Source organism: Dermacentor silvarum, chromosome 8 (assembly GCF_013339745.2).
Source record: "Dermacentor silvarum isolate Dsil-2018 chromosome 8, BIME_Dsil_1.4, whole genome shotgun sequence".
Lineage (NCBI taxonomy): Eukaryota > Metazoa > Arthropoda > Arachnida > Ixodida > Ixodidae > Dermacentor > Dermacentor silvarum.
This window is the reverse complement of record NC_051161.1, coordinates 4,390,588-4,416,464: the sequence shown is the minus strand read 5'-3', so window position 1 is coordinate 4,416,464 and position 25,877 is coordinate 4,390,588. Positions and strand designations below refer to the sequence as shown.

The window sequence follows — 25,877 nt, the reverse complement described above, 5'->3', positions numbered from 1 at the left end:
AAACAAGTGAGTATGCTTGCCAATAGTGACCTGCAGCATTCTTAAAAGCTATACAGAATGATAAGCCAGATCTAAACAAGTAAGGATTCCTTTTGCTCAATTCTACTCATTTCTTAGCATCCACTGGTGCTGGTGATAATGTGGGCCTCGGAGCACTCTTTGGACTACCACTGAGCAAGCACGGAAAAATAATGGCATTGAAATAAAGTTGCAACATTATCCTGGCCCTGGTATTTGTGGTTATGCTGGCGACAGCTTATGGAATTAGATTGGACTCATACAGGTATCTATAATTATGCTGTAATAAAGGCAAAGGACTAAAATATCAGAGAAGGATTTGTGACCTGCAACAAGAAGCTCAATTCCAAAAAAAATAAAAAAAATATGGTGAATAGATTACTGCTTTAGCACATCTCATGCATGTGTGTGCATTTTGCATTGTGTTTACTGTGTATAAAGTTGTATAACCCACAGAAATCGTGCAGTAACTAACTAGGCGAAGCTTGTACAAATAGCGAAAGAAGAAAAATAAATGCAAAATCCAATCTAATTACAGCCTCACACTAATCACTTTTCCCCACTTATAAAGCCCCTCACCAGCCCCCATTGAAACTTTTGGCATTACCACATTGGGAAAAGTGAAGCACCATCTAGAAAGAATTTTACCACAGCATTTTTTATTTGGCTTACTATTAAGAGGATATAGCAGAAATGCAAACGTGGCCTCACCATGCTGCCAGGTCAGCTTCAATGCCGAAACAGACGCTCTATCCCTTTGCCTAGACAAGCAACACTCCTTCCATCACTCCTAGCATACCGGAGCTATGCGACCACATCACGTTTATGTCATGAGCCTCCTTTTCTTTCTTCTCTTCCTTTCTAGCTACGTAGAGCACTTCCAGCGGCAGTTTCATACATTTCGATGATCTACCTAAATCCTCTGCCATAACTGGTGATGTTGCAGGCAGTGTGTCTGACGCAGACGTTTATTAGTCTGCGTCAGACACACTTAAATCCAGGAGGTGCCACATGTACATGCCAGAAATAAGGGAAAAAAATGTTCAAGTGTATTTATATCTTAAATAAAGCCTGCTGGTTAGTAATGAGGACGACAGAAATTGCTTCGAATAAAAAGACTCGCATTATAGAAAACACACACACACAGAAAAACTATGTTCCGCAGACTGTGTTAAGAAGCAGATGGCTCTCTTCAGCATGGAGTGCCGACGTCCCACAGCCTTCGCCGTTTTCCAAGTTACGGTGAAACAGAGTAAAGGTGAAAAACTCAGTGGCATACTAGCAGGTGTAGCATGAGTTTGCCACTTCACACATACTTGTTTAGGTTTCCTACCTAGACAAAACAAAAGCAGCAAATGTTTAGAGATTCTAAGGTTACACAAAATGAGTATTATTTAAATGGCTTTAGCTTACTGCTAAGCTATTTCCTTGGTAGTCAGAAGTAATACAAGATAACTTTGTTTACATAGCACCAGTCTACATATCATGCGGCATTTTTATAGAGGGCTGTACAATGGCTTGTTATAATTTGTGAAAAAATTGTGACACCGAAAGTTTGTAGTACCAGTTTTTTCAGTAATGCATTCGTGAAATGCACTTAATCAATGTGATGTCCTAATTGGACAAGGCACACTTGCAATAAATTCTGCTGCAAGCAGATGCAGATTCCTGCAAGACCCGGTTCAGTGCCACTCAGCCGCTTCGTTTGCCGACTTTGTCAGTGTGAATTCAGCTTTATTGGCATGGCCAAACTTTACCACAGAATAAAATCACGAAAGCTTGCAAAGAAGACAATAATTTACAGTATATGGTGCCTTGAATGTGCTAGTTAAATGCGTCTTTTGTCCAGAACATTAAATGCATTCAACACACAGCTAAAAGCCATGTAACAACTCTTGCTTCAGTACAACTCTTTCAAAGGGACAAAGAATGTACATCTAAAGTGAGACATTGATGAAGTGTAAACAGTGCATGGAGTTTATTCAGAAAGCAAGAAAAAAAAGGGATGCACAGAAGGGGCAGGCGTTATTTCTGACTGTAACCACTCCCAACCAGAGACTTTTTTTTGTTTTTCCTCGAGCCCTTACCTTCTGTGCATCCTTCTTGCTTCCTTTCTGAAGACTTGAATGTTTATATTCTGTATTTCATGAACAAGCCCTGAATACAAGGATCACAATGAGGTCATGGCAGGTGGTCGAGCATAGGCCTTCGGGATGAACCCGTATTTGTGCACCTTTGGTGCGTAGGCCCACAGCCACCCTTCCACAGTCTGATTAGCAAGGTCAGCATAGACCCAGTCACCGCGGCGCACAGTCAAGTCATCAGGTGCTTGAGCCTTGTAGTCATAAAGCATCACCAGCTCACTGCCGTGGAAGCGCAGCTCCTCAGTAGCAGCTGCAGTGCTCGATACATTGCCATGATGACCACTGGTAGAGACGGCATTGCTGCCTGGCTGCATGGCACCGTGCACGGTTCCTTGGTTTTCTAGAAAGCCATCAAAAAGATCAGTTTAACAGTCTCCTTATCTGTGCACAAGGCTAGAAAGTTGTCAGGAGAGATCTTAAAGAAGGAACGACACAGAATTTTTGCCTCACAGTGTGTGCCTTGTTAGCTGACAACCCAATAAATTTAGCTATAAAGCCGACAGTTTATTCTAATGCACCCAGTTTTGAAATGCATGCCCAGTGCAGTGTGGCTTTGACGTGAAGCAAGATGCAGGTTAGATCCTATATTGGAGGTGGTGGTCACATGGCAGCATGCACCACTGGCCCTCATGCTCCAATAAATAAGTAGATAGACAGATTGTAACGAAGAAGAAGTGCCGGTTAGCCAGGTGCATCTCCGGTGTATGAAATACGACGAAGAAGTGCCGGTCAGTCAGGCGCATCACCAGCGCTTTTACGCACGGGGCTTGTAGGTAAGTCAGGACAAATGTAGGTAAGTCAGGACAAATAAAATGTAGGTAAGTCCCACTGCAGCAAGTACTCGGGCCACACCGCTCTGTGAAAGCATCTTGCATAGAGTACCCGATGGGATAAGAACGGAGCAAAGGTGCAAGCAACGCTGTTCCCAGAGCAGCAACAGTAGCTGAATAGCACACTTGTCTTGTGTCAAATGTAAAGGAGTGTAGAGTTATGAACGATTTAGAGGCCTAGGCTCAGTTTTCAGTGACACCCTCATGGTGTGGCCTTTGCCCACACCGCCAGGCTGGGTGGCATATATCGGTGATACTTGTGATCACCACTTGCGATTTAGAGGAATCTGCTTCCTGTTTCATGTCAGTGGTTGTGTAGCACTTGGTACATGTTTTAAACCAGTTCTATTAGATTATGAAATGATTTGATGCACACTGGGCAAATGATGTTTCATACTTGATTAAAAAAGGCGATCACATGCATCTAAAGTTCGACAAACTGCATATCAATAATGATATTTATGTGTGACATGTCGCGGGTAGCCATGCTGTGCCAGTTAAATCATCTTCTCCTGCAACTGTGTCATTTTCACCTAATGTGCATCCTAGTTCAAAGAGCAGTACAAATTTCTTGTTCACAAACATTAGAAGTGTTCTTTCCAAATCTGTTGTCCTTTCTTCACTTGTGGATTCGCTTCACTTCTAGTGTTAACCGATACTTGGCTGGATGATTTTATTTCGGATGATAGCATTTTTGAATCTGAATGTTGCATTTTTCGTTGTGACAGAAAAAAGGGGGTGGCATCTTTAAAGGCACAACTGCTATTCCCCTCAATGCTGCTACTTTCCTGGATATGGATACGGTGCAAATTCGGAGTTATTTATTGGTGCTTTCTACTGGCTGCCCGATATGTCGGAGGGATTTTCTTGTAGATTTCATAGAATACTGACTTACATGCGAGTCTTCCTAACTCTATTTTCTTCGGGTAATTTTCTAAACATTGATTGGCCCCCACTTTTTGTGTTAATTCCAGTGATAACGAAGCCCACACCTTTCTTCATTCCTGCTTAGATTTTTCTCTTGCTCAACTTATTACTAATCCTATGTGTCGCTCCGCTACCACGGCAAATATCCTTGATCTCGCCCTAACAAATAAACGAGATGTTTTTTCTGATATATTGCATTGAAATGTTCTATCCCATCACAACATTATTACCAGGTGCATCACTCATCCGTTCAGTCAAACTACCACTAAGCTAATTCACTGCTACAACCGCGCGAATTATGAGATGATTAACTCCGAACTACACACCTTTTCTGAGAACTTCCTGGCTGATTAGTCATCTCGCCCAATTGAACTAAGCTGTCTGTCGCTTAAAACCACATTGACTAACCTTATTGATAAGTATGTGCCGACCATCACCATCCGATATCGTAAAAATGTACCTTGGTACACACGTCTTCGTTGTCTTTTTTAAATCAGACGATCCCTCTGTTTCACTTAACTATCGTCCTATCTCGTTAACTAGCAACATATGTTCAAGAAGAGCATGATATCATTTTCAAATACCAGCACAGTTTTCGCAGGGGTTATTGATGCGACACCCAACTCGCCGAATTTACTAACAATATATTTTCCACAACTGACGCAGGATTTTAAGTTGATGCAGTGCTTCTTGATTTCATTAAATCTTTTGATCGCGTTCCTCATCACCAGGCTTCTAATCAAATTAACTCACTTAAATATTCACCCAAACGTTCTTGCATGGATTAAAGAGTTCCTCTCCAAAAGACAACAATTCACCTGTGCTAATGGCTGTAACTCTTCTGTTCCCGTAACATCTGGTGTCCCCCAAGGCAGCGCACTTTGGTCCCCTACTTTTTCTTTAATGATATTCCCAAATGTGTTTCATCTCAAATTAGATTATTCACAGATGATTGTGTTATATACCGCAATGTTACTAATGATGCTGACCACCTTTCCCTACAAACTGATCTTGATGCGGTGACTGCCTGGTGTTCCTCGTGGCTAACGTCTCTAAATGCGTCTAAAACAAAGCTAATGTCATTTACCAACCATTCCATTCGTCTTCCTACAGCCTACAGTGTAGAACTTAGAGGTCAACTTATAGTCTGACTTAGTTTGGCATCATCATATTAACACCGTCTTAGCATCAGCTAACCAAGCATTCGTTCTTGAATGTAACCTCAAGCATGCACCTTCACACTTAAAGAAATGTGCTTATATCCGACCAAAAATTGAATATGCTTCCACCACATGGGTCCTATTCAAGCATACGTCATCAACAACATTGAATCCCCGCAAAACCATGCTGTTCGCTTCACTTATTCAGATTATTCACCAGTGTCACAGCATTAAAACAATGTGCCAAGTTAGAACCACTATCATGTTGATGCCAATTCGCTCGCCTAGCCTCATTTTATAAACTGCATCATCATTACACGCTTCACGATGACTTCTTTTCGCCACCCCCTGCAGTCTTCCCGCGACCACGATAACAAAGTGCATGCCACTCATCTCTTTACGCAAGATCATTTATTCCTCGCACAGTAATAGAATGGAATAACCTACCATCACGCATAGCTACTGAAGTTAACCTACAAGCTTTGTTGCAAAAGAAAATGGTTAGAGCTAGTTGATTAGTTATCACTTATTCTTATGTTATGTGCATATCAACATACTGTGTATCAAGTGTTTGTGATTGTAAGAATTCCTGCATATACCCCCTTTACATATCTATTTCGTGGTCCTTAAAAAAAAAAAATTATGTTTATAATTCATGTTTGAGTTTTATTGCATGTTTATGCTGTAAACAATGTATTATTAGTTGCATTTCGAGCACTAGTGCTGTATTTCTTATGCATGAGTCTGTCAGTGTGAATGTGACACTAAAGAATTTTCTTTTTAGCTCCACTGCATGTTAATTGTTATAATTACTTAAAAGCCTTCACTGAAGAAGATGCTGTACTGGATAGTGGCAATGGCATGCTGGGATCATCAGAACGTCATAATGGATTGAACCGGCCTGGCCCATTACGGTCACCTAAAAAATAATGCCCAAGCACGTAGACAAGACAGACTCGTCCGCGGCACTAATTAAAAAAAAGAAAAAGTTAAGGAGAGAAAGAGAGAGAAAAAAAATGTAGGCGAGTAAAACTCGTCCATGGCACTTAAAGGGTAAAACATTATCGAGACAGTGAATTGAAATTAGTCCATGGACAGCATTCCTATAAAACAATGTCCGACAATAAAGGTAAATATATGCATATATTGAATGCACACACCACAGAAACGTGGTCAATATACAAAAACAGGTGCTACACAAGTTGGATGAAGAAAGTATGATAAATACAAGAACATTTTAGAGAAAGTGCACATAAATGTTGAGTAAACACTTCCAACCTGGAAATAAATAATGTGAACATATTCATCAGCAAGTTTGAATAAAGTTATCAAGAAACATACCTTGAAGGGTCGAGGGTGACAGTGTGGTGCAGTATGGTGGGGTGGATATTTAGCTCGTTCAGCAAAGTAGGAACTGGATGAGCTAATGACTGGTAAAAATATTTAGTGCAATGAGGAATTCTGAAACCCATTCATTACCATGCCACCCACTTCATTCTGTTTAATTACTCCAGTAATGGCAGCATTTCTTCCATGAAACTACTCCTTGGTCTAACTGGCCTCACATTGCAACAGAAAAGCTTTTGTTTGTGCCTCCTCTTTAGAGTAACCCTGAACAATTCATTCCTTTTTCATCCTACAATCATGACTGCATGCCAACATATCATGCTCAGACACATTCAACTCATAGCACGCAATTGAAAAAAAAGGAGAGCCTATTTTGCTGCAAATGTTGACAGCAACAACTTAGCTACGCATGATAGCAAACAGCTTATGCCACAGGTGATGACACTTTGAAAAAAATATGCGCCATGGCTACATCTTGTCCAACCACTCATCCCTGCAAAGGCTGCTAGACATTAAAAGTATTAAAAATAAATACGTCATGGAGATTTTCAAAATCAGAAGGAAAGGGCAGGCTGTCTTCAAGCAAAAGTCTAGGTTCTCCGATATGTGTACAGAAACAATATTTGCATTTGGTGTTTACTACTGCATTGTCTAACATCGGAGTAGGTTAACCCAGAACAGTCCATAACAGTTAACCCAAAAATGCTTAAATGCACGCTCTTCCATGGGAATTATATTTGGCAACCGCAACTGTGCAGGCAAAGGAAGATTAGAAGGAGCCACTCTCACAACGACCTCATTTGGGAGCCCTATACTAAAAAGCATGCAAAGCCAGGAGGTGCTCACCCTGCACAGAGTCGGCTACAGCTGGGCACACAAATGCGCTGGGCACAAATCCTTCCTGGCCATCGGAGCGGAGCACCCAGAACCAGTCTGGGTCCTCGTGGTTCAACACAGTCACCAATTCGCCGCGCTCGACACTCACGTCATTTTCATCACGCGCCACGAATGTGTACAACACCACATAGCGGCCGGCTGGGTCTTTGAAGAATGGATGCACATCTGGCAGAGCACTTGAGCGGCCTGGTGCCAAGTGAACCCTAGAGCACTGCTCCTGACCACTGCTGGTGGCAGCAGCACCAAAACTTTCAGCGTCTGACTGCTGTCCACTGTCAACAGAGTGCGTGCCTCGTGACGATGCCTGGTCGAGAAGTTCATCATCCACACCACGTGGAAGCTTTTTGTGACGCACTGTCAAGGCCAGGTCACCAAGCTGGCTACCATAGGGAGCACAGTACGAGTGAGGGATGAAGCCTTCATGACCAGTCTCGGAAGCAATGACGTACACCCAATCATTCTCCTGGTACAGCACATTGACGATTTGACCACGCCGCACCTCGAGCTCGTCGTCCACACAGGGTGTGAAATCATGCAGCACTACCACTTTGGAATCCGGGGACAGGCCATGTTCTTTCTCGATGCCCACACGTACCAGCGTTTCGATGCTGGCACTGCCTGTGATGCGGCCAATGCTCGGTGTACGTGCAGATAGTTTTTCATTGCTTTCTGTGTGCAAGAGAAAAAAAAGCAGTCCTTACAATGACACAGCATATTGGGTATGCATGACAGCACATGCTTCTATGCTAAAGGAAAACTTTTGTGGGAAACAAACCAACACAAAGACCCAGAAACTCCTTAGCATGTTGAATTTGTCAGGCTCTAGACTTGCCAAAGCAGCTCAGTGCCAGTGATGCTTTTGCTCCATGCTAGTGCTTACAGGCGACTAGACTTAAAGGGACCCTGAAATGATTGTGACGATGTAGTACAAACGTAATGAGTCATTAGGGTAGGTCCTTTTGACCATTAAGCAACACATTTTAGGCACTCTGCTGTAATTTATTATAAGGTTTTAAAAATGCGCATCGCTACTGGTCACAGTGGCGCCGCTCCCCTGAGCTTTCTCAGCCGCTCCCGTAACATCTACATCACTTGGGCGAGCTATCTGATTGGCTACCCAGGTTGTGTCAACTTTATGGTGAACACATGTTATTCATAATATAGTAGGAAAGTTGGTTCCCATATAAAAAAATGTAACCGAAAGAGAATACACAACGGCAATTTATCACTACACCCAAGTACTTCCGGCACACAGCAAGTGTCATCTGCTTGTGTTACAATGTGCTCCGTGTTGACGCAAGCTGTGCGGTCAGTGTTGGTCTCGAGGTTTCTTTTTGAGAGGACCATGAATCACCCTTGTTGCCTTGTGGGCTGCAAACCTAGCAATTGCCTACATGTCAAGCTGCGACATTGTGTCCTTCAGCAAGGCAGCGGGTGAGTGGAGTGGCTGCAGCGCATCGGGCTGTCGGCATCTGATCAGCGCCAAGCTACACGTTTGTGGCAGTCACTTCACGCCGGAGGATTACTACCACAATTGAGAGTTTTAGCATGTCCGGTAAGCGCAGGCGGACTGGGCGTTTTGCCAGATGGGCTGAGGTGCAAACGTAAGCAGCCTGCAGGGTGCAGGGTGGCACAGAGCTCAACGAGATACAGAGCTCATGTAGCAGTAACCAAGTGGATCCTACTTTGCTGCTGGTGCAGATGCTCGGCAGCGTTGTAATCGTGAGCACATTGTCTTTTTCAATGTTTCACACTTGGTTACAGCAATATTAGCTCTGTGTTCGGCTGTTTAAGCTGTGCCACCAGGTGACTGCACCGGGCAGGCCACTAATGTTTACACTAAAGCCCCTTCATTACAGTGGTGGTAGTACGGAGGGTTTATGCCTCCACCCATCCATCAAGACGCCCAGCTCGCCTCCGTTTACCGGACAAGTTCGGCCGTACTGTACCAGAACGCTCGCCACGCACATTGCTTGGATGACTCTTTCTGGGGATCGACAGCCAGACTTTGTGCAGAGAGGTTGGAGAGGCTTCGCACGCTGGTTCCAAGACACCGGAAAAAGGTGACATGATGTCACATCATGATGCAGAGCCAGTGAAGGCAAATAAGTTGAGAAAAAATTTACGTAGCTTGCACTGGTGGTGCAAGGCTAAAGAAACAGCGGAGCTGATCGGCACCTAGATGGTCCTGGCCTTACGGGTTATGCTTTTCCGGAATTTATTGATTATTGATCGATTATGTATTGATCGGCTATTGCAAGGTATTGGCCACGTATTTGGTCTAGGCTAAGCACTACCAAGTCATCCCCAGCATTTTTCTGGAATTTATTGACTATTGATCGATTATGTATTGATCGGCTATCGCAAGGTATTGGCCACGTATTTGGTCTAGGCTAAGCACTACCAAGTCATCCCCAGCATTTTTCTGGAATTTATTGATTATTGATCAATTATCAATTAGCTATTGATTGGCTATTGCAAGGTGAAGTGAGGCGCAGCTGTGCGCCGTGATGTCATCGCTAGCGCGGCGGCGGAGGAGCTAGACGAAGCGAGGTGCAGCTGTGCGCAGTGATGTTATCGCTAAGCGAGTTTTTGCGAACACTGCGCGGGGAAACGAAAAGCTTAAACAGCTCCGCTGTTAAAAGCATGGTTAGGGAGAAGAGTAACTCGTAATCATCTGCAGCTCTGTTAATATAAGACGCTTCACTTAAATTGCGGCGCAAATGTTTTACTGCAGCTGTACCCTACACATCTACATAATCTGTCCAAATCGTTTCAGGTACCCTTTAACCATTTCTATCCCACAAGTTATTGTATAAAGTGCCTTTGTTTAACATTTTAGTGCATACATTGTCCATGTATTTTCACTGGTACAGATATTGCAATTGTTTTGTTTTTTGCAGCTGCCTTGATTTTTTGGCTATTGCAGCAGTCTGTTATTTCAACTTCTGCTATCGTTATAATCTGTATCGTGCTTTGTATTGCCCCTCCTGCTAAGGCCCTATGTCCTGCAGTATTTCTATAATAATACTAATAAAAAAGCTATTACCTGTGTGCTTTTTGCATCAGGTTTTCCGAGTGCATGCACAAGGTGTTGCTCTTAGTTTTTTTGTTTCTTTTTCAGGATCTGGCTGCATTTTTTTTTTTCTCATTTCATTTGTTGTGCCATAGGGTTGTGTTGATAACTTATGCTGTGCCATGAAAGTTTGTGCAATTTCTAAAATAAAACTGCCTGGAAGTTAATGCAAGTGCCGTTGTTGTTTCTATAAAATTTAGTGTTGCAAGACAAAATTGTAATTTCATGATTGCTGATGTCCAATGCTGCACAACGCAAGATATCGACAAGCTGAAGATGGCAGGCAGTGGAGCTCAAGAGCAGGTGACAAGGCCTTCACAACAAAAACCTCGATGAGAGCAACACTGCAAGTGTGCTTAGTTCCAAGTTTTACATTCAGTGTTCATTCCATACAGTGTGGCATTTCAGTGACATGTGCCGGGAATGACAGTGGGGCATAAGAGACCAAATTACTCTGCAAGCAATAAATATGAATTATAACTTCAGGCTGCATATCAATTTCAGCAAATTTTGAGCACACCAGCATCCATGCTAGCAACAAAGTTTGTCATCACCCAAATTGAACATATTAGACTATGCAAGCAAGCAGGACTACCTGTGCGAGCTCTACAAATAAAGCATTACATATATTTGCACTGATTTTGCTGTGACTGAAACAAACATGTAGAAGACAAGTCACTGTCGGAAGTGTGGGCACGACATTTCAGACGCATTGCATTTTTGTTACATGTCTAATAAAAAATCGGACCAATGGCTACCTACTACAAACAATAAACTGCAGGATAGCGTCGCTGTGGGCACTTCAACAGCATATGTATATAGTGACATCTATGGAATCACTACAATAGGGCATTGTACACGAATGCACACGCGCTCACAGATTGGATGTAAAAAAGTACGTACCCGCTATATATATATCACTGCCCGGTAGATCTTGGTCGTAGATCACTATAATCCAAGCGCCTGGCATGGGAGCCCTAGCTGGGAGCCTCTCGCTGCCCAAGACGAAATTTTTGTAACTCCTACACTTATTTTGAATACAAACTCAAAGCAGAAGTCCATGTAGTCTTGGAAATACGTCAGCAAAGGTGGGTAAACCCTAAGCATACCAGGCATATGACATTAACCGATTTAAAAGTCTTTGCAAGGCGCGATGTGGGACTGCGGCAACTTTGGATGGCGCCCGATCTGGATCGAAATTCTCGAAGCGATTGGCTCCCTCCTGCAGCTTGCGCAAGGGAGCCAATCGCGACAGAAAAATTCGATCCCGATCGAAAGTGCGCCCTATGACACCCGTATAATGAACCATTAATAACTTCGTATATATCTACCGCAGTGACACGCGCTACACACGCCGGGAAAACACGTCTGCGAACCGGCCTTCATTTCTGGTCGCAAACTTTTTCCCCATGCATGACATAGATATCCGACCGGTTCGGCGCAGTAATTAAACAACAATAAATGTGGTTTACATGGACTTGCATCGTTAAATTAGACCAATGTAATGTTCCCGAATTACAGACTCGCCTCTGCAACATATCTGTAGAACTGTCAGCATGTCATGTTTACATTAAGTTAATTCATAATCACGTAGAACGAGGTTTACCACATCAGAAAAGCGCGACGCTCATCGACAGTACTACAGAGTTCACTAATACATAACACGGACGTGAAGAAAATAAATAAATAAATAAATAAATAAATAAATAAATAAATAAATAAATATCGCGGTTAGAAATCGGTTACGATGCGCGCGACCTGCCAGACCGTGCGAGTGTGCCGTGTACCTGAAAGTCATCAGCTACATAATACCAGCATAACGCAGAAGAGAAAGTTTCAGCTCAGCTTCTCACCTTTCTTTCGTTTCCCTCGTCGTATTCTCACGGGGCACAGAAACGCCATGACAGAGCAACAGGTGCGCAAACTTAACGCACGCTCCGAAGGATTACACCAACTCGACGACTTTCATGTAGCTCTCTCCCACCAGAAGATCTCGCCTTGCCGTGTCATTCCTGGCGAGAGCTTGGCTGCCCGAAATGGGTTGGACTGGGCCCTGGTAAGCTTAGCAAGGGCGACCTCCAAAGAACTCCTGCTGTTTCACCGGCGCTACGAGTGGCCCCTACCACCACGTCCCTGCTGGCCTGTTGCGCTCAGCTAAATTCCTTGTCTAGTTCTACGGCTGAACGACAGGTTACGCGCAAAGTGCGCTCCTCTGTGCAGAAAAGAATAATAATAAAGGAAATACCAATGCTTCTCTTTATCTTGCTGTGGCGTTTTTCCCCTCTCAAAATTAGTCTATTTAGTATCGCGTGTACAAGATGTAAGAATAACTAAACTGTTTATATATAAAAATAATTAAATTAAATTGGCATTTAGTAAAAAGAAAGACCCGGGGTATGATAATAATACAGCTGGCGTAATTAAACCCTATTTTATCTACAAATAATTATTTATTTTTGGCTTGCGTTATTTGCATCTTATTTACGATACTGATGCTACTTGCTAAATCTTTATTCTGTGCGCACCGTCTGCAACACAATCAATCACCGCATCCTTACTGCATGCCTCTGAAAAACCTGCCGATTACTGCGGAAAAATAGTCATGTCGCACCTCCTTCGGATAGGACTTACAAAGTTCACGGTCGCATGTGGCACGAAGCATAATAGCAAGATCACGTGCCTAATGAGTTTGAATGGTACAACGGCGCTCGCATCAAACCGGTGCATTGCTACCACGTTTCCCGTCAGGAGAAAAGAAACGTAAGCCACTATATTTCTACTCATTATATCGTGTCATTCCTCTAGACAGGTGCCGTTTACTTCACGCTCTCTATTAGTTCCACCCTGTGACCCTACTTCGTTAGCGTAGCGGACGATTTTATCTTGTCCAAAGACCATCGTTTGTAGGGGCGCGTCTCGATAAAGCCAAGGCAAGGTTCAGTAACACTGAAGGGCGATAGCTGAGTAAACAAGCTAAATAATCGCTACGTGTTAAGAGCAGGAACATTTCGGAAGGTTGGATCGGTTGAATGTAGCAGACTCTTGTTTTTTCTTCTTTCTTCTCTGCATTACAGTTTTGACGTAACCTTTGTCCGGGAAAGCGGCGAAAAAGTCAGCGCAGTAGGCAAAGTAGGCGACAGTCTCTTGGACGTCATTATCAACAGCCACCTTGATTTCGATGGTTTCGGTGAGTCAAGCACACCACCGTTTTATCGACTTTTGCTGGCGCGCAGTCATGTGAAGCATCGATTTGATAATTTGCACACTCGCAGGCGTAGCAGTTTTTTTGGGGGCCTGCTTATAATACGATTTCACTACTTCCACAATGATCACACGCCGAAATACGAAGGATCGCGGTGCTAACGAATGACTAGCACAACGAAGCTGCGCGTTAATCCGATGCGCCACTTCTGCGCCAGTTTTTAATGCGTCAGCATATGACGCTCCGTAATGACGAGTGAGCTAGCGCGAGAATGGCCGCCTTTAAAAGTCATTGAAAAAGACGCTAACCCGAAGTCGCCATCACCCATGCCACTCTGTGTGGCAGAGACTGAATGCCTAACCTGTTACGTCTGTGAATTCACGTGCAGGGCTTTTACATGCTATCTGAAAGGGACACCCTAAAGAGAAACACTGAATCAGTTAAGACTGATGATGTGTTCTTTCAGAACTTTCATTAATTTCATGGTTAAGATAGAGCTCGATTACTAAGACAGAAAGTGAAGGGCAAACTTCCACTTGTTTAATTTCGTGCCGAAACCCTAGCACCGGTACTTCAGTCATGATTTCAAAGTATCTTTTTTTTTTCATATTTGGGCTGTCATGGCGTAGTAAGTATTATCAAAAATTGCCAAGTTCAGTTTCTGGCTTCTCTAAGACACCGTATAGTGCAAATTTTATCAGTGAAAAGCAAACCAGGCCTGACCAGATGGCGTCAAAATCCACGACGATGCAGCGAACTGGTGCTCCATCACCCACCCACCTTTCGGTCTTGCGTCTTTTCTATTTTATCGAGCCTCCTCTTACAGTAAGAGTCTTGGTATTGTAAAAGGATACTAATATGGACTCAACCTATTTCTCTCTTTAGGGTCCCTTTAAGGTATGTTGGATCTATCATAATATATTCAACGAGTTGCAAATCAGTACAGTCGAACGTTGATATAACAAACGCGGATATAATGAAGTAAAGTTTCTTTAGTAGCAGCATGTAAAAATGTACATTATAGCAAATATTGGATATAACGAAATTGAGACCCCTATGACAGTACCGCCAGAAAAATATCGAAGGACTCTGGTGTCGCCTTAAGGACCAGCAATGGTTTTAAAGAAACGCATTACGTTTCTTTTTTTTTTTTCTTTCTTTCTAGTTATAGTATTGTGTGTACCGTAACACACAGGATATTTCTATTGCAAAAGCCACACCCGCCATGGTGGCCTTAGTTGGTGTTGCAGTGCTAAGCAAAAGGTTGCGAGATGAAATCCGCGGTGGATGCATTACCGCACTGATGTCACGCCATCTCATGAGAATGCAAAAGAACACTATAGTAAGGCAAGTGAATTTGCCAAATAAAGTGATCAGTGATATCTTCTAGATAATTTATGGAAATTTTGACAGGACAGCTGAGCATAGTAATGACAGTCGGCATAATTTGCTGTGCCTGGTAAGGACCACGTGAAAGCAAAATGCATTTTACTAGACCATCACTGGCAGTGTGCACAGATACTTGACCTTTAAACTTCACTTAAGGGCCCCTCACTAGGATTGACCATTTTAAACTGACAAGCTCAGTGCATAATTCGCGCATTGACCATTGCGTCTGCAAAGTATATTACAGCGCTGCGTGCCACTAAAACAGCTTAAATTTTAAACCAAACACCATGCATCCTCCCCCTCTTGAGGTAGTGAAGCTCCCAGCCAGGTAACATGCACAAATGCCATGATCTAAAACAGAGTCCTAGCAACATCACATTACTTCGGTTAATTGACCAAGGTGGGATGCCACCACTGGAAATGCACCGCACAGCAAAAAATGGAGTGAGGAATAAGAGGCGGGGCTCGTCACGCAAACCCAGGAGAAGGCGGCAAAGGAACGTAGCTTGCCGACGAGATGTGTTGTCAGTCTCGCTTGACTCCTGGTGGTATGGTAAACAGGGCATTAAAATTACTTCTACCTCCTCTAATAACAAATCGATTTGAAGTTATTTTTCAGTAGAATGATCCCTAGGTAGTGTTTTTCAACTTCCAATGTATAAAAATTTGCAATATGGGCTGGTGAAGGTGTACCTTTAGAAGGTGCTTGCATTACGAAAAGTAGTGCGAACTTTCTGCTGCTGCCATTGAGATTCACAAACACTTAAGGCCACAACATATAAACATCGTGGATATGTTCTGTGGGAGCACTCGTGCACCACACAGCAGCATCAACATTTCCATCAAGGAAGCCACCGAAGTAGAGTGCACCAGTTAGGCGCAGGACAGGCTAGGGCTAGCTAGCCGGGGTTTGGACCGAGGACTCCTTCACAAGTCCCTTGTCACACATGACACTTTTGATTGGATTAAGCCCCGTTGGGATCGAATTTCTTGACCATGATTGGCTCCCTTACTCAGCTTGCACAAAGGAGCCAATAGCAATCCGAGTATTTCGGTCCCATTAGGGATCAATCATGATAAAAAGTGCCTTGCCTGACTATGTATAAACCTATTCACTGTGCACTATGAAGGGAGATTTGAAGTAACATTTAATGTGCCAGATACTGCACGTCGATCACACAAGTTGTAAGAGCTGGCTCCAGCTGCTATTAGATACTATTTTGAATTTTTTGCAAGCACTTAATTTTGCTATGTTAAAGATTACTACACATGTGGAAGACATTTCGTTGTAAAAATGTCAATGCTATTATTGATGCAGCCTGTATTTTGTATTGCACATATTTAGTCCACCCCTCACGACACCTCCCAATTCAGACTAGCTGGCTGGTATGCTTGAGAGCAGAACCAGGTCACTTTGCTGTAAAGGTCTGTACCACTCGCCATAGGGCAGGCTAAGCACGTTAAACAAAAGAAAGCTATCAATAATATGAATTTGAGAGACTTGGTAAGTCGCTATTTCTTGTGCACACTTCGTCTGACAGATTGTGCAACTGCAGCTAGCCTTATTTCACCTAGGTTCACAGCATGCAAGAACTACGCAAAATAAAGCTGCACATCATCGAGTGCCACGATTGCCTTCAGAATTCTGGGTTTGTTTACAGGATTTTTATCACAGTTGCTTTCCTTGACAATTGCGTCTTTTTCGCCTTGTATAGCTTTGGAGACATCGCCAATTACGATCACATTATCACGTCGTCATCAACGACGACGTATTCCTCGGCCAATACATCCTCTGCTGCGTCACAGGAAGCGGCGTACGAGTCTAGCAATTCTTGGAGCAGTGCAGCATGACTACTTCTGATATTAGCACGCTAGTCGCTGGCATCGCTAATGCTGCCGTTAACGAGCGCTAGTGCAGAGCGTGCCTTAGTGACGTCTGCAGAGGGCAGTGGCTACACGGCTACATGGAGTTTGTTGTAAATCAGCTGTTGGGGACACCTAAATTACTTCATTCTACAGGCGAATTCTTTGTAGTGGTCTTCTGTGTAGAGACGTTCACAATACATGTGAAAGATGGGAATTCGCCGGGACGTAATCAATCAGTTGTTATATAGGTCATTTTGCTGTTGAAGCATTCGACTGTATAAAGGCAGCGTCTTGCTGCACTGTGCATTGCAGTAGAGTAGCAGTCTGGGTCAGTTGGTACATACTGAATAGTAAAAACCAGTCAAAAGACGAAGGACAGAGAAGAGACGTGGCACACACGACGACTGGACTAACAACTGTGCTTTATTGAAAAACCCCGTCTCCTAGGAAAACCCGGGGGGCATGCGCAGCTCAAAAGCCGAAACCCACACACAAACAAAGGTGATTGCAAAACGCCACGTAGCTAACGCCAGTGCAATAGGAAACTCCTTCTGCATCAGTGAGAGAGAGGTAGAACTGATGCAATTATCCCCTTGCAAATTGATATGGTAAGCTTCGAGGATTTCACGCTCCGTCTTGCCCTTGCCCCTACCAAGGATTTTAACATTGGAAAAAAGCGGGACGCAGCCGCATTCCCGACAATGGCGAGGCAGATTTGCTCCATCAGAGGTATTCCAAGAATTGTAGTGTTCTCGCAGCCTCTCATTAATACACCGGCCTGTTTGACCGATGTAAACTTTTTCACAAATCAGCGGAAGCTCATACACCACACGTGTAGCACAAGGAATGTAACCGTTGTCATGACATGCGGGGGGGTCTATTCCTGCCGCGCGCCACACGTGAGCAAAGGCCTGAAAGTTTGCAGGGAGCAGAAAAAACAACATTAACGCCCTGTCTCGCAGCAACTTTCTTGATGTTGTGGGAGACCCTATGAACATACTGCGAGTACTGCAAGCCCCTTGGACTATTGCTGAGTAATGACATAGAACGTGAAAAAAAAAAAAAAAAGTTAGGACAACATCCTACCATGCAATAATGTACCAACTCGCCCAAGAAGCCACTCCTATAAGCCACTCTTATTAACAAGGAAAGTTCATAAAGGAACAGTGTCACTTGGCAAGAGTTCAGAAATGTGCAAGCTAATTCTCATTTTACAGCGGTCCAAACATAGGTGCTATAATGATAAGATACAAATAGATACAAATAGCGAGTAATGAATCGGCTACTGTTAACGTGCTGGTATTTTGTATCTCAACACTTTTTTCCTACCTTGTGTATATTTTTCTACTAACTTTCCTTATTGCTCATTTACTCCTTGTATTGTTAATCAAATTTCATGTGTTTGTGTGTGTTAAACTTAGCAAAACTTGTTATTCATTAAAAAATTTTAGTTCTCTCTGACCATTTTATGTTGTGTGTTAATGCTGTGGGTTATTAAAGGGGCAAAACAAGAATGGCCTCATTATTAAAGGACGTCATTACACAAATCTCATGCTAAAAAAGTTTTCTAATCCTTCACACTTCCTTCTGGAAGCCAGCAACGGAGAGCCACATTACGTTATTCACTGGTAATGGCTCCCCAGTTCCGCGGGTGGACACTATCAGGGTCCTAGGAATGTTTATCCAGTCTAACGGGGCCAATGGAGCCGCCATCAAACGCATTTGTTCCAAGACCGAAAGTGCCCTCGGACTGATCCGAAGAATCACCAACAGGTACCGCGGAATCGGGGAGGACAATCTGATCCGGATTATCCACGCATTTGTGCTATGCCACCTCGCTTATTCGGCGGCCATGCACAACTGGCTCGTGTCGGAGCGCAACAAGATCAATGCCCTAATCAGAAGAGTATTCAAGCTTGCCCTTGGCCTTCCTGTCCGAACGCACACAGAAGACCTCCTCAAGTTGGGCATCCACAAACGTTCGAAGAAATTATTGAAGCCCAAGAGTTTTCTCAGTTTGTCAGACTGTCCGGCACCCCAGCTGGCCGAGCTATACTTGGCATGCTGGGACGTAACCCCACGGTCGTCGGTCCCGACGCTGTGAAGCTGCCCAATAACATAAGATCCAAGATTTCCATACACCGGATGCCACGCAATATGCATCCGACCTACAACGAAGGACGAAGACGAGCCAGGGGTAAAGCTCTGCTTGCCAGTGCCCGCTTGGACAAGGATCGAACATGCTTCGTAGATGCTGCTTCGTACGCTCAAGAAGCCTTCTCCTCAGTGGTCATCGACTGTGATTCGAAAATCATCAGCTGCACTACCATCCGCACTTCTAGTTCCAGCGTTGCAGAACAGGTTGCCATTGCTCTTGCATTGACGGACGGTGTACATGACACGATTTATTCAGACTCCAAGACTGCTATCAGGGCCTTTCAGATGGGAATGGTGGCTCCCCAGGCCCTACGTATCATCCAAAACGCTAAAGACCTCAAACATCACTCATTGGCCTGGTTCCCTGCACACCTTGGAAATATTGAGGGTGCCTCGCTCAACCCCAACGAGGAGGCACACTCGGCTGCACGAAGTATGACTCACCGTGCGCCGGGTAATGCGTCCTCTCCTGGGCGACCCGAGCCTCTCTGCTCGTACAACGAGATCTGCAAACACAATTACCTATCGAGAAGACTCCTGCCTCCGCTGCACTCCTCGCTATGCAGGGCCCAGGCAGTCACTCAGACTTCTACAAACAAGCACTTACCCGAGCCCTGCGGCACTGCACACAATGTACCCCGAACGGTTTCCAAGCCCGGACTGTCCCCTGTGTGGTGGTTATGCGGACTTCGAGCATGACTAATTAAATTTAATTATGGGGTTTTACGTGCCAAAACCACAATCTGATTATGAGGCACGCCGTAGTGGGAGACTCCGGAAATTTGGACCACCTGGGGTTATTTAACGTGCACCTAAATCTAAGTACACGGGTGCTTTCGCATTTCACCCCCATCGAAATGCGAGCATGTCCTGTGGGGCTGTGCCTCTGCCGGTCCTCCTTTCACCCAAGAGGAAATGATGACGCTTATTAAGGCCCAAGATCAGACCTCCCAAACCCTGGCAGTCCAGAGGGCCCGCGAGAGGGCCGTCAGGTTTGACCTGATGGTCCCCGAGTGGGCCTAGCCAGGTGACGTCGAGTTTAGTCGCGTCTATCGTGGACCAAATAAAGTTCACTCACTCACTAATCCTTCAAGTATGCCTGGATCTATCGCACTGGTGTGTGTCTCCGCTTGCGCGCAGGAAGCTACACAGAGAAGAAGCCAAGGGGGCAAAGCCCCACCCAAAAGTTGGGAGTGTGGTCGATGGCGAGAAGGCTCGTCGCGACACCCTGTAGCGGCCACGGCAGACGCAGCATGCCGCTGCCATCTCAGAGGACACACACACAACAGCTATGCACAACTATCATGTGTAGACTGGAAGTGCCAAGGAGGAGGAATAAACTTTTATTGCGGAACCAGCACTTTAAGATGGCCGGGCCTAAGCCTCCCATGAGGGGACGTCGAGGGCTTGCCTCGCCGCCGCCTCACGGGCGTGCTGGGTCGCCCAGGTTTGGTCGTCGAGGGCGGAGCTCCGCAGAGCCTCACGCAACCTCGACGAGAGGGTCGTGGTGTTAATGTGTGTGTACTGTGCTGGGCACTCCCACAGCATATGTGGAAGCGTAGCCGGGTGAGTGCCACAGCACCGGCAGTTGGGGGTATTGTAAACTTCAGGGAATATAAGGTGGAGGCGGGCGGGTGAAGAGTACGTATTTGTTTGTAGCAGAGGCAGGGTGGTAGCCTGCGCCCGGCTGAACTTGGGGTGAAGTGGGGGGAAGGTTCGGCGACTAAGGTAAAATGCCTTAACGAGAAAAGATGAAATGATTTTTCTCTCCTTGAGATCACAACTCAAAATTAGTGATTTTAGTATTATCGAGAATGTTCTTGCGATCATGAATATAGCCAATAGCTGTTTGCATGTCCACCAGCTTGCTATAACGCTGCATGATAACATTGTGGAAGTGAGAACAAGCGATCTTTTGCTGTTTTTTACGCGAGATTATAACTTCCCTGCTGCATGAAATTTTGGCTCACATGTTCGCAGGCTCTTCTACAGATCAGCAACGTTTTCTTACTATGTTCTAAAAGTGTTTCCGGGCCCCTTTGATGACATTTTGGTACACTCGAGCCGACTTATCACAATCCTATTTAAACTGAGCTTTCAGCTACTACAAACAGTTTATTGACACCCAAAACAGGGTGCCTGCATCAGCCTGGTGCCCTGCTCAGTTACAACAAACTGAATGAACCACAGTGCGGCCACGCCTCACCAAGGCAGACAGCAGCTGCACAGCACGTGCTACACAATGAAGCCAATCAGCGCAGTGCTTCACTTTCATCTCTAGCTTCCCTTTAAGGCTCGTGGATGCACTGCCATCGTAGTTTTGCATCACACAAACACCCACAGCTGTGCAGCACATAGCCAAGTTGAGGATCTCAACAATTTTGAAGGAGAAAGGGAAGGGCTACAATAAGTGAAAACTGCAAGTCTTGGTTAACGTCAGGCCACATGAAGCTCTCTTCTAACAGTTTGCGAGTGCCAGGACATTGAAAGTTCACATCAGTGGCACAGTAATGCATACTAGAGCCATGGACATTTCTCTCTCTTGTGGAAGCCTGCAAAAATAATCTGTTTCACAACACTGGCATTTTCGTGTGCTCTATATCTACAAGGAGCTAGTGTGGGACAAAGCACAGGTAGTCAATGCAGGCCTTGCCGACTGCAGGCAACTATAGTGTGGATGTCTCCAAGAACATATCCGTGGATGGAGCAGCTTTGAACAGGTGCAACAACTTCCACATATGGAGGGCTTCAGTATGGAGCATGACCAGGGGCGGTATTCTGTAAGAGCCTACCTAGTGGACTGTCCACTTCGGCTGTCGATTGGCTGCTGCTTGATGTGCAGGAAGGTGCCAGCCAGTCTCCTTCCTGCACATCAAGCAGCAGCCAATCAGCGACAGCCGAAATGGAGAGTCCACTGGGTAGACTCTTACAGAATACCGCCCCAGGAAACTACCAATCCCCTCAAATGTACATCCACTGGTCTCAATAATGACTGCCTTAATCTTCATAGTCTTGCACGAGCGTCTTTTGTATGCCAGTGGCCTGACCTAAGATGATGTCGAGTTTCACAAACTGGTAGAATGCCATTATTGGGTCGACAATCACTTAAGTGAAGCTCAATCACTGATTTCGAAGAGCGTGGTGTGCATCATTTTTGGGTGTAAGGCGTCCCCTTCTGCACCTTGTTCAGTTCTTTGATGTTGACGTTTAGGCTGAGTCCAATTATAATGAACTGCTGATGTAGCAAACATATTTTGCTCAACGAATGTTGTATGCGAGGAAAGCATGGTTGCGCTAACAGGAAAAGAAAGACTTGGAAAGAAAAGTAGGAAACAATAGGTCGGGCGCCGATTGTATCCGGGGTCGACTGTATGTTCGAGCACCTCAAGAAAATCACAGCCAGCACATGTGGTTTCTGGACTGTATGCGACCACTCCATTTAAATGTCACCATTTACAGGTGCTTGTGAAGGGACACTGGCCTGCTCCACGTGCCACTTGATATTCAAACCGGAGGACTTCAAGAGGCTCAAGGAGAACCCTTCGGATGAGGAGCTAGACATGCTGGACCTTGCCTATGGATTGTGTGAAACGTAATGCTGTTGACACCTTTCTCAGCAGATTCTGTTCGTGTTAATAGCATTTTCTTTCATTTAAAAACCCTTTCTCTTTGGTGTGACTACGAAACTGGAGTAGAGAAAACCAAAATCTACTACCAAGTTTGAACAATGAATATGAATTTCTTTTTAAACAGCCCAAAGTCATCTCAACTACATTATAAAGGGAAAATTATTGCTCTTCATTACACTTACTGCTTTCACTTGAGCTCTCCTCAAGCACCAACTGCTACTGGAATCCCATAGCAAGTTGTGCTTGTATACCACGAAGCCTGTTTGCAATTCAGTGCATCTTGTGAAAACAAATGGAGTGCTGCAGCTGTGTAGAAGTTTTTTGGGGGGCTCCTATTCGTGAATGGGAGTTGCTTTTATTCAAGGAAGTGTGATACTTTTTCGCACAATGCCACACACATTTCATGACGAATTCATCTCTGCATAAATTATGGCCTTGAGACGACTACAATTTAATGGTATATTGAGCTGGTCATTTTCCTGAGCTTTGGCAGTGTTTGTTACATTTGACAGGTTGGAATAGAGCACTCCAACACGCTCTCACCTATGGCTTGGAAGCACGACCCACTTCTTGTGGAGTTACACGTGACTGCTGCATTTTCCAATGTTGGCATGGCATCAGCCGCACTGGCAGTGGGCAAACACCTTGCCTGTCTGCCGTGTGTTTGTTTAGAACAGAAGTGCTGATGTGTTTCCTCTTCTGGCCTCCGATTGCTGTGCTGCTCGAGCGGCTGAACATTTGGCTTGCGCATGCTTTCTCTGGCAATAATCCGGTGTGTGGTAGGGACCAGCCGAATGTACAAGTCCTTACTTTGCACCAGAGAATTGAATGACCCTATAGTATGTAAAGCAGCACCTCAGGCGAACAAAGTGCCAATACACAGCCAAGAGACCAAGCATGAAATGAAATCAAGGACAAGAAAGGCGAGCGTTCTTGTTTCCATTTTGCTATGAATGTGCACAATTTGCCCCAGTTTCCAGTACAGCGGACTGCCATTGCTGCAACTCTTGAGGGACCGCAACATTTTGTAGAATACTCTGAAAGTGCCACTTAACAAACGGCGGCAAAATGACCGCATTCAGATCTTTTTTTTATTGCTTGAAGTAGTCTGTCGCCATCGACAGACTACTTCAGTGCATTATATAATTCTACAAGTCGCGATCAGGGGACCATAGACCTCAACACTTGTCAGCACCGACAAAATCCTCAAAAGCAACATCACCCAGGGCACAGCGCAAGACGTCATCAGTGCAGGACAGGTCGCTGCCATCACCGTCAACGCCTGGGGAATCAGTAACGGCATCTACTAAATCTCTTGTTTTCAAGCTTTTATTGACTGCTATGCTCATAATGTAGGGCTGGTGGAGGTGAAATTAACTGAAGTGTTCGAACGAGTTTTCCTTTGATAGCAATATTATATGGTTTCTCACCTGGACTTCTCAGTGTGCTCAACTAAAGGAAGTCGTATTAATGGGAGACTGTATCATGTTTAAGGGAGTTGCTCCCACGAGATAAGTTTTCGTTAAGAAGTTAACTGGATAACATTTATGTCAAATATATAAGTTAATCTCCTATTTTAAATTATGTTTTTAGTTTCTCAATAGGTTATAATTTTTCTGTGCCCCTTAGTGGAAGATAAAAAAGTGTGGTCTCCTGTGCAAAGTTTCGGCTTCGTACCAGATCAAGGAGATCGTTGTAAAATAGCCTGTATTGACAACAAATTACAAGTGAGGGAAAAATTACATTTTTTACCTTAAATATTTAAAGAAAATGTTTTAAATCTCAACTACCATTATTGAGAACATCGATCAGTGATTTCCCAAGTTCTAAATGAACATAACTGCTGTAAATTCTGCGTATGCTACCTGCATTCTACAAATCTTTGTGCGTGTGCATGTAAGGTTTGGCTGAGACTGAGTTGCATTAAAATGCTTGCGCACAAGCCATGTAAAGAAGATAAAAACAATATTGGAAGTTTCAAAACATGGTTGTTGCTATTCTGCATGAAATTTGTCCAGAATGCTTTTTAGGAGCGTAAAACTTGAAAATTGAGCTGCGTAGGTGGTTACTCTGACAACCCTTACGAGCTTGCTATGCTGCATTTCAAAAATGAGATTTAGCTTCATCTGTCTATGCTCCGGACATGTTGATTTTTCTATGGTTGCTCAGAGTGGGAAGGACGCCCAACTCCTCAAAGTGTTTGTTGAACCGCACCTTTGCAACAGTGTGTGCAAAGCAAGATTTATTTTAAGGCACAGCAACTAAACCTTGCTGCCCGTGTTTAAGTTGTGCCCCAAACACGGAGAGATAAATTTTTCATCTGTCAATCTCTCATATGCAGGAAGCATGGCCCGAGTACTGATGAAAATGGAGAATGAGCTGGTGCCAGCTCAGTCAGAGCTAGTGCTCATACCAGGAAAGTCATTGGTCAAGCATGAATGAAAAAAAAAAAAAAAATTAAGCCCCCACAGTTGCAATGCCTTGATTAGATTTTACACCTGAAAATAGAATGTTGAAGTGTGCAACCAAAATCTAAAAATTTTTCAAAAAGAAAAATGCAGTTCTTGACCCACATCTTCCTAATCTTGCATCCATAACCTGGCGTTATCCTGAAACTTCATAGTGGTGACCTGGTTACATAGCTGGCTTGTCGGCCGCATGACGAGGTTAGTAAATTAGTAACAAAAATGTGCTGCATGCTTGGGTTTAGACTAAGCAGCCTTGTATTGCGAGACTAGTGAAGACGCTATTATGTGTAATATGTGTGCACTTCTTTCCCAAAGCCTGTGGACAGTTGGGTATTAATTTGTAGCTGGTGCGCAGGCTTTGAAAGCAGAGGGGGGAAAAAAAGGCACAGGGGTGGCATTAATAATGTACTGCTGTGCTTGAAAACCAGGTAGCTGTTTATAATGAAACTTTTACAGCATTGTTCGAATTCGCATAATTACATGGGAACAACCAATGGAAAACAAAAGAGCTATACAGTCATGTGCACTTCTGTATCCTGGCCATATTCCCTAATCAGAGAACCTGCTCTTTTCTCCAGGTCTAGACTTGGCTGCCAAGTGTACCTGACCAAAGAACTGAGTGGTATGGAAATCAAAGTACCTGCTGGTGTCAACGATGCAAGAGGAACAGACACATAATAGTGTACCACTACTAAGAGACTACTGTTGGTGGCTTGTTAGTTACATGTAGAAATACACTATTTTTGCAGCACTGTGCTTCAAGCATT

The 25,877-nt window shown here is 44.2% G+C and overlaps 2 protein-coding genes across 2 annotated transcripts; one reads left to right on the top strand and one right to left on the bottom strand.

Annotated features, from left to right (window-relative positions):
• Positions 1-1,972: 1,972 nt before the first annotated feature.
• On the bottom strand, positions 1,973-12,533 carry LOC119460526 (SH3 domain-containing protein Dlish-like). Its single transcript, XM_037721447.2, has 3 exons — positions 12,253-12,533; positions 7,273-7,992; positions 1,973-2,502 (listed from the first exon to the last, which is right to left on the bottom strand). Exons 1-3 carry the CDS (start codon positions 12,299-12,301, stop codon positions 2,189-2,191), a joined length of 1,083 nt encoding a protein of 360 aa, XP_037577375.1. The 5' UTR covers positions 12,302-12,533; the 3' UTR covers positions 1,973-2,188.
• Positions 12,534-12,890: 357 nt separating this feature from the next.
• Positions 12,891-25,864, top strand: LOC119460528 (adrenodoxin-like protein 2, mitochondrial). The gene is made up of 4 exons (XM_037721449.2): positions 12,891-13,159; positions 13,474-13,586; positions 22,473-22,605; positions 25,689-25,864. The coding sequence occupies exons 1-4, from the start codon at positions 13,002-13,004 to the stop codon at positions 25,786-25,788; spliced, it is 504 nt and encodes a 167-aa protein (XP_037577377.1). The 5' UTR covers positions 12,891-13,001; the 3' UTR covers positions 25,789-25,864.
• Positions 25,865-25,877: the final 13 nt, after the last annotated feature.